General features: G+C 38.8%; 1 protein-coding gene across 9 annotated transcripts in view; it reads right to left on the reverse strand.

Annotated features, from left to right (window-relative positions):
- Positions 1-10,122, reverse strand: part of LOC121875177 (ATP-binding cassette sub-family C member 3-like) — a 309,143-nt gene that overhangs the window by 293,184 nt on the left and 5,837 nt on the right. For 6 of the 9 annotated variants that reach the window (XR_006090559.1, XM_042379616.1, XM_042379615.1 and 3 more), the window contains exons 2-4: positions 6,911-7,134; positions 546-722; positions 186-296 (exon numbers count right to left, since the gene is read on the reverse strand). Coding sequence is in view for 8 of the 9 variants with exons in the window: in XM_042379616.1 (XP_042235550.1) it covers positions 186-296; positions 546-722; positions 6,911-6,970 (348 nt within the window). In the remaining variant the exon portion in view is untranslated. The remainder of the gene's footprint in view (positions 1-185; positions 297-545; positions 723-6,910; positions 7,135-10,122) is intronic. The other 3 variants (XM_042379618.1, XM_042379614.1, XM_042379619.1) reach the window with 2 other exon arrangements.

Here is a 10,122-nt window from a genome sequence, read left to right on the forward strand (position 1 = left end):
AGGTTAATATTTACATCAAGTTCCCTTTCTATTTCCTTGCCAGTTATAAAAAATGGAGTGCACTGCTACACACAATAATTTAAGTGTACATAACCAATCACTGAAAGTATCAATACTGTACAGCAATTTGATGAAAAGGAAAACAAATACAGTATATATTGAGCAATAGATAAGACTGTACTTGCATAAGAAAGAATGAGGGTGAGTGGAGTTACAAAATCATAGCTAGAGGCTGACAGTATCTCCACTAATGACAACTCTGCCACTGCTGCTGCTGCTGCTAGTAGTGAAAACACCTGAAAGTACAAGTGGCACATTACTCATTAATAATGTTACTGACAATTATTTTCAGTTAAACTAATAGAGTACAGTACTGTGAAGTGATCTGATGACAAGCTCGTGGTGAGTACTAGTAAATGTGAATTTCATTAAAAGTGATTATGTGGTTGAAAGGATTGACATGTTCACTATAAAAATTAGGTTGACACCATTATTCATGATACTAATGAAATCTTCTGATGCCATTAATACATCACAGGACTCACCACTTTGAAGTACAGGAGAGGTGATGAGGGGATGGCAGGTTCACTTGTCTGTCGCTGTTTCATGATGTAGGCTGGGGCACACACCCACAGGAAGAGACATGGCCCCCATACTAGTACTGTCCGCTCCAGACACAAGCCCAAATCTGGGTCATATGTATCCCAAGCAGTACTGACGTTCTGGAAAATATAAAGTCTATAATCCAATGATATTGTTTTTTAGATTCATCATTAAAGAATTTCAGTATGCCTGCTGCAGACACTAAAAACATCTATTTCTCTGGACAAGTATGATCTTGGGTAAGTACATTAATGGCACTAACTTTTCAATACATATGGGGGGAAGGGAGGGGAGGGGCTTTAATTTGTCATTTTCACCGCTTGTCAGCTTACTAGACCTTCATTGTCCAATGTTATTACGGGAGGGAACCAGAAGTAAACATGTCATGTTTGATAGGGTCACACTGGATAACTGACCTTCTCACAACTGGCATGAAGAGGGAATTGAACCCAGGACATATTGAGAGGTATGCAAATTGCCTGGGAAGGGGTGGGATAGAGGGCTTTGTGTACTGTAAAAATTGTACCAGCAAAATACTGTATTTAAAACTACAGCTACATAACCCTCCAATATCACTTCTGAGAGTGAAAGGACAAAATTTTCATGGAAAGTACTTGACAACAGTATGTAACAACTGACTGACTGACTGACTAACTGACTGACTAGAGAGCTGACCAGGGGTGAAGATGATAAGTAAGTACAGTACAGGTAAAAAGAGAACCTATGACTGAATGACTAGTGAGCTGACTTGGGGTGAATTAGATAAGTAAGTAACAGAGAACTCACTACTGGCTGACTAGTGAGCTGACCAGGGGCAGAGATGATAGGTAAGAAAATATTCCTGAAGGCTTAGAATTCCTCAATAAAGAGTCTTGAAGCACACGCTTTTCATTAAAAATAAACCCCAAAGGATAAGAATTACTAAGACAAGACTGTTTCCACAAATCCTCCATGATTTGTTAATAGTAAACCCCCGCTTTACGCGGTTTCACTTTACGCGCTTCCACGTTTACGCGGTACCCTGCCGAAACCGGAATGCTCACTTTCCGCGGTGTGTGCACCCTTTTACGCGGAGAGCGGCGCGAGCAGGGTGCGTACAAGGTCGCCCAGTCATCAAAACAATACCGAGTTCTTCACCCGCCACCCACCACAACCGGCCCAAGTCAGTGATAGTGATAATGATAGTGAGGATATGGACTTATATGGACTTTGAGAGGTTTGACAAAGAGGCCCTGCAAGCCTCTGTGGTGGATAGTGATACAGGTGAGGGCCAATAATCTGCCCTCTGCCTCGGAACCAACCCCCCATCCCCGTGTGCCCAGCCATCTTTTCTACTAATGTAAGTGTTAAAAAGCCTAATATTATTGATATTTCTCTTAATTATTAATTGTGTGTGCATATCATCATAAAATTAAGAAGTTATTTTTACTACAACGTAGGTATTGTGTCTGCAAAAAGTGGAGTTTGCGGGTCGGCCCGGTCTCTTTTAATTAATCCCATATGTTCTGTTGCTCACTTTAAGCGGGCCGCCGTGGGTTCAATTGACCACGTAAAGTGAGGGTTCACTGTATACAAACCTTGTTCTCTGTATTTAATTATAACTAAACACATGAAACAGATCACTAGAACATTAGCCACCGGTTTATTCCACATGATAATTGAGCATCTTATTGCTACCATGCTACCTGAGGGGTTAGGTTTTTTGTTTTTGCTTTTTACAGGATTAGCCCACCAGGGCACAGATTAATGACCCAAATCAGGGCATGGAGGGGGGGGGGGGGAAATATAATTATAATACTACTACTACTACTACTACTACTAATAATAATAATAATAATAATAATAATAATACAGTCTCTCCTCGACTTACGAGAACCCGGACATATGACGGCCAGTCGTATAAAATATTTTTCACATTACGTATTTTCGAGTCCCGACGTTAGTGATAACGCTGTGTACTGACAAAATTTTCGTTTGTAATTCCCTTTAAATGGCTGGCAGGCGTAAAAGTGAGAGTTCTCATGGTGCTGAGAAAAAAAGACACCCATTTTGGAATTTCTATGTATTACTTTCGCCTTTTCGACTTACGACCTGGTCGTCGGGAAAGAACCCCGTCGTAAGTTGAGAAGAGATTAATAATAAAAATAATAACAATAATAATATTAATAATAATAATAATAATACTAATACTAATAAAGGACCATAGATAAACACAAAACAGATCAACAGTGAGAAACGATAAGTACGTTGTGTTGTCAAAGTAAGAGAAACAATTGAGACCCTGCAATTGTGTGTAAATGAGGCAGAAAGTCAGATCAGCAACCTGGAACTTGGTCACAATTTTCGTGATGCCATATGGCAGCAGGGTCTACCATTCTTTTATCCTCTTTGCCACTGATCGGCTCGTTAGCCTCTTGGCCGATCGGTCACGTCTCTAATTACTTTTCATTTATCCTCTTCACCAAAAGATCAGCCACCCGGGCGATTGGTCACGTCTCTGTCACGCACTGTTGGCAAATACTGGGCATACACCGGCTCCTGAATGTACCTGAACCTGCTCCAGTGTTGGTCAAGTCTTGTCTTGAAAGAGCTCGCACTCGGTGCCGTCACAACACTCTCTGGAAGATTGTTCCAAGAGTTTACAACCCTCACCCCGAAAAAGTTTGCCCTCACAGCTTTTTGGACTTGCGGCTTCTTCAATCTTGAGCTGTGACCCCTTGTGGGGCGAGCGTCCGCCAGCTCCAAGTAAGGACACTCGACTGAGTAGTGCCCCCTGAGATGCTTATACACTTCTACTAGGTCCCCCCTTGCCCGTCTGTAATATAAGCTAGGCAAGTTCAGGCGCTCCAACCTCACAGGGTAGCTGAGGTGCCGAAGTGCAAGCACCAGTCTGGTGGCCCTCCTTTGAACATTTTCAATCAACTGACAGTCCCTAGCATATCTCGGGGACCAGACTGGGTGACAGTACTCCAGACGGGAAAGCACTTCACTCTTGAAGATCGTTACGAGGGACGGACCGTCTAGATATCTGAACGACCTTCTTATAAGACCCAATAATTTATTTGCCTGGTTTACCTTCTTCTCGCAATGGCTCGAGAACTTCAGCTCATTGTCAACATACACACCTAGGTCCTTCTCACATTCAGTCTCAACTGGTGCAGTTTTTTCATCCCGTTGGGACATATGATACGCCTCCTTACCGTTGGTACGCCCCAGGTGCATCCTCTTACACTTCGTGACATTGTATCTCAGCAGCCATTCCTTCGACCATTCCTGGAGCCCACAGAGGTCCTTCTGCAGCTCTTCACAGTCAGCTTGGTTCTTAATTTCCCGAAATAACTTAGCGTCATCGGCAAACATTTGTATGGAGGAGTGTACAACGTCAGGCATGTCATTTATGAAACAAACAAACAACAGGAGGCCCAATACACAGCCCTGTGGTACCCCACTTGTGACAGATACGGATGACGATTTCGTGCCATTAATCACCACACACTCCTTGCGGTTATGTAGGAAGTCTTCTATCCATGCAAGGACATTTCCCGAATTCTGTACCCTTCCAGTTTGATTTTCAGCCTTGGCAAAATCTAGGTAAATAATGTCGATATTTCCACCCCGTTCCAGAATATGAGTCCAAATATCCAATACCTTGAGCAATTGCCCCAGCATAAAACCGTGTTGGCAATCCTTTACAAGGTTGTTTCGTATTAGATGTTCCATTGCGGCATCTCTGATAATACTCTCAAGTACCTAACATATTATGCTGGTCAGGCTCACTGGTCTATACAGGTTGTACCTCTCTAGTCCGGCAACCTTGGGGCTTGACCGGTGCCGGACCATGGAAATTTCCGGACCATGAAAATTCACCCTTTTCCTGGATAGAGAGTGACTTGTGCTTTTGCTTGGAAGCACTAGCACCACTTTCTCTGCTTCATGGTCTCTTTGAAGACAAATTGAAGGGTTAAATGTCGTACAGTAGCTTTTCAAATTTCGCGAGTTTTTAATTCAACGTTTTTTATTGGAACACAAAAAAAAAAACAATTAAAAATTTTAACGGCGGAAACTCGAATTTCGACGGGTTTGAACGGTCCACCAACATTCAGACGTGCACAATTGTGTAAACAGCGTCATGTCTCTTATGTACAAATGATTCATTATTGTTTATTACTGAATGTCTTTTTGATTGAATTAATGTTTGTGTGCAAAATAAGCAATGCATTTCTTTAATAATATGTAGAATATTAAAACACACGAGGAGACGAGACGGCTTTGTTATCGTTGTTTACAAAGCCAGTGACTGACTGGTTCTACATATAAAACTGAAGAAAATAAGACCCTGGTTGCAGCTGCAGTAAAATTAATATGGTTGTTTTAAGTAATGTTATTTAATGGAACAATAGAAGTAGCTAACGATACTGGTAAAGAAAAAAAGAGAGATCGCGTATGTAAGTTGCGCACATGTGAAAACATATCGTCATTACTCTACATAAGAATATGAAAGCAACACTTATTTACCGTTCATATATATTTTAATTAATGTTTCTGAATTTTCTTTTTATTGAATTAATGTTTGTGTGTGCAAAATGAAAAATACAATTCATTAATAATACGTGGAATATTTAAACACGCAAGGAGACGAGATGGCTGCCAGCCTTGTTTTCGTTAATGTTTTCAAAACCAGTGACTGATTGGTTCTACATATAAAACTGAAGAAAATAAGACCTTGATTGTAGCTGTAGTAAAAGTAATGCAAAAAAATTAATATGGTTGTTTGAAGTAATGTTATTTAATGTTAATAAATGGAACAATATAAGTAGCTAACCATTAATTGTAAAAAAAAAAAGTGAGACTGCGCGTATGTACGTGTGCACATGTGAAAACATATCGTCATTACTCTACATAAGAATATGAAAGCAACACATATTTACTGCTCATATATATTGAAGGGTTAAATGTTGTACTCTGTATAGACAAGCAGAGAGAAAGCAGTCGAACTGCCGGATGTAAACAAACCTTAATTTCCCGCGGCTTTTTTTTATGGGGATTAGCCCACATTGGGGCCCCTCAGATAAGTTATAAAAAAAAAAAGCTGCCTATCTACCAATTTGGGCAAACTAAAATCGTTCCGGACCACGGGAGTTTCCGGACCACAGAATGCCAGACTAGAGAGGTACAACCTGTAGTTGTTCATGGAGTGCCGATCACCCTTCTTGAAGATAGGACTCACATGAGCCACTTTCCATTCACTGGGGACCGTTTGTTCATCCAGGCATTTACAAAACAGGATCTTCAGGGGCTCTGCAAGCTCGTTACACAGCTCTCTTAGCACTCAAGGATGCACCATGGCAGGACCGGGACTCTTATGGACCTTTAGCCTGGACTGTTTATTTCTAATACCCTCTTCTGTGAACACATTGTGGGTCAGTGCTGTGTCGAACTGTGTCTCCTCAAACGCAGGAAGGTTAGTTGCATCCTCTCTTGTGAACATAGAGGAAAAGAAGCTGTTCAATGCCTCAGCTTTATCCTGGTCAGAATCTGCGTAACTACCATCCACAAGCCTCAGGTCTGATACTCCTACTCGTGTTTTCAATTTCGACTTTGCATGGCGGTAAAACGCCTTTGGGTTTGACTTGACCTCGCGTGCAACCAGCCTCTGGAACTCCTTTTCAGCCCTTCTACACTCTATCTTTGTTTTGTTTCTGGTTCTTACATACATCCTCCTGTCTTGCTCATCGTTTGACCCAACCCACGTCTTGAATTTCTGGGTTTTCTTCTTAATTTTTTCGACTGCCACATGGTTCATGTGCAGGGATCCCCTCGTATTCCTAGAAGCACTGGGTTTGGTCTTCGGTATATATTTATCGATCAAATGGGTCACTTTACTAGTTATGATATTCAGCGTAGTGTCCGCGTTCTTGTACCTTAATGAGTCAGGCCAGTTGATACCACTCATCTCTTCCCTCATCCCATTGTAATTTCCCTTGTAATAATTGCACCTTGGCCTGGCACACATTACGCTTCCAATACCTTCCCAGGAGGTAGTACCTCCCTGTTTGGATCTGCCTAATACCTATGTTATGTTATGCTATGTTAAGTCATATTATGTTGTTAAGTTGTATTGGTTAATGTAATGTTATGTTATACCGTACTAGATTAAATTAGTTTCTTAGATGTTAGGTTATGTTAAGTTGGTATATTTGGATGCTTAATCTTAAGGTGGAATAAACTGGGGACTAATCTTCAGGTTATCCCATGAAATATATACAGAACTTTATTCATACAATGACAAACAAACATACTGACTTACCCAAAATGGGTGGCCGCAGAATTTGGACAAAGGGTCAGTTAAATTGTTGAAGGTTGCCATGTTAAAACAGAAGTTGCTTCCTGACCACGTATTTTCTCATCTCCTGCCACCTTCTTGATGCCGCTACTGCTACTTCTGCGGCTCTCAAGACTCTGTTGTTCCTCTACTTTATATTTGAAGTCAGTTGCTGGTGGCAGACTTCCAGATGCCCCACTACAATACTGCTGTGTGGATTTTGTAAAATAAAGAAATAATATATATATATATATATATATATATATATATATATATATATATATATATATATATATATATATATATATATATATATACAGGTTGACAATCCTTTATCAGAAATCCTTGGGGCCAGAGGCATTTCGGTTTTCTGAATTTTTCGGTTTTCAGAATGGTTAGGGTTTTTTTTTTTAATGTGTATTAGCCCACCCGGGCATAGATCACTGACCCACATTGGGGCCTGGGGGATCGAAAATAATAATAATAAAATTATAATAATAATAACTTCATAGGTCTTGGTCGTGTTTCTCACTTTTGATATTTTTTTCATTCTTGTATTTCTTTATTATTATTATTTTATTATTATTATTATCATTATTATTATTATTACTATTATTATTATTATAAATTATTATTATTATTACTGTTATCACATTATTTTATTTTGGTATATTTTTATTACAATTTTTATTTACTATGAATAATTATTATTATTATAATTATTATTACTATTACATTTTCGCCCCCCCCCAGGCCCCGATGTGGGTCAGTGATCTATGCCTGGGTGGGCTAATAATCCCTGAAAAAACAAAAACAAAAAACAATGACCCACAAAAAAACTTTCGGTTTTTAGAGCTTTTCGGTTTTTGGAATTTCGGATAAAGGGTTGTCAACCTGTGTGTGTATATATATATATATATATATATATATATATATATATATATATATATATATATATATATATATATATATATATATATATATATATATATATATATATATATATATATATATATATATTCAACATGAATTTGAGTAATGGCCTGTACAAACTGGACAATTTTGTAATTAAGAAGATTTGTGACCAGGTGAGAAAGTTGGGTCGCCTTACCCTCTGACCTGACCACCAACCGTTGTGTGCTATTTAAAGATTAGTAGGGTCATTACCTAATACCTGACCATTATGGACCTGGTCTCACCCTCCTCTGTATATATACACCTTGGTTTGTATTTCTCTTTAGTCTGTACTCACCCCTGAAGATGTGAATTACACGAAAGCGCTTGGGAACTTCGTGTTTTCTTCTTTCCTTGTGGTTATCAGCATATACCTAGATCACGCGCACCTACAGTGATTTACTTGCATAAATGCATAAATGCATATATATATATATATATATATATATATATATATATATATATATATATATATATATATATATATATATATATATATATAATATATATATATACATACTGTATATATATACAGTCAACCCTCGCTTTACGCAGTCCCACTTTTCGCGTTTCCACGTTTACGCGGTACCCTGCTGAACACGGAATGCTCACCTTCCGCGGTGTGTGTACCCTTTTACGCGGGAAGCGGCGCGGGCAGGATGCGCACAAGGTCGCCCAGTCATCAAAACATTACCGAGTTCTTCACCCACCACAGCCGGCCCAAGTCAGTGATAGTGATAATGATAGTGAGGATATGGACTTATATGGACTTTGAGGGGTTTGACAAAGAGGCCCTGCAAGCCTCTGTGGTGGATAGTGATACAAGTGATACAGGTGAGGGCCAATAATCTGCCCTCTGCGTCGGAACCAACCCCCCATCCCCGTGTGCCCAGCCATCTTTTCTACTAATGCAAGTGTTAAAAAACCTAATATTATTGATATTTCTATTAATTATTAATTGTGTGTGCATACCATCATAAAATTAAGAAGTTATTTTGACTACAACGTAGGTATTGTGTCTGAAAAAGTGGAGTTTGGGGGTCGGCCCGGTCTCTATTTCAATTAATCCCATATGTTATGTCGTTCACTTTACGCGGGCCGCCTTGGGTTCAATTGACCACGTAAAGTGAGGGTTCACTGTATATACAATCAACACCTCAACCCGCCAGGATTCGAACCCACGGCCCATGACTGACCGGGTAACTCTAACTAACTAACTAACTAACTATAACTAACTAACTAACTAACTAACTAACTAACTAACTAACTATAACTATAACTATAACTATAACTATAACTATATATATATATATATATATATATATATATATATATATATATATATATATATATATATATATATACACTGGACCCTCGGTTAACGAGCACAATCCGTTCTAGAAGGTTGCTCGTTAACCGAAACCATTATTTTAATGGGTTTTTGGGTAATTGGTTCCAGCTCACCGAAAATTGCCTAAATTCAACAAAAAGGGTAGAAAAGTACACTTACTTTGAGGTGTGTATGTAGAAGGCTCCTGGATGATGATGATGATGATGATGGGAATTAGAATGGGGGTGGAGGAGAAGGAAGAAGAGAAGGCATTGGGGTGGAAGAGAAGTCACCCCATGGCGCCATTTCACCCATAAAATTTTAGTTCTCTTGGTGTAATTCAATATTATTTTCTTTAAATCAACACTGCACTGCATTATATATTGTCAATATGTAAAGTAAATTTCAAAATGACCAATAATTTGCTTGTATACACAGAAAAAAAGCGTTTAGTTGAAGAGAGTCTCAAGCAAGATGTTACCTCCACTGAAAATACACAAAGACTGATGGCTGTATGGTGTGTTGGCAGGCTGGATGGCGTGCCACAAACTAGTGACTCTACCTTCAATTATGTTCAATAATTGTTAAAATTACGAAAAAATTTAATATTAAACTTTTAAAATTATTGAATAGTATAAACTTCTTGATATCTACTAAAAGGGTAAGGAATTTAAGCCCTAGAACCGATTACTGTATTGGCAAACTAATACTACAGCTGGTGGACCGCCAAATGCAAGCTAAAACATGTGGTCAGCTCGTAAGAAACTGGTTAATCGAGGGATTGCTTGTTAACCGAAGTTAAGAATCTTATGGAACGTAACTCGTTAACTGAGGGACCACTGTGTGTGTGTATATATATATATATATATATATATATATATATATATATATATATATATATATATATATATAT

This window comes from Homarus americanus, unplaced genomic scaffold, assembly GCF_018991925.1.
Source record: "Homarus americanus isolate GMGI-L3 unplaced genomic scaffold, GMGI_Hamer_2.0 scaffold36970, whole genome shotgun sequence".
NCBI lineage: Eukaryota > Metazoa > Arthropoda > Malacostraca > Decapoda > Nephropidae > Homarus > Homarus americanus.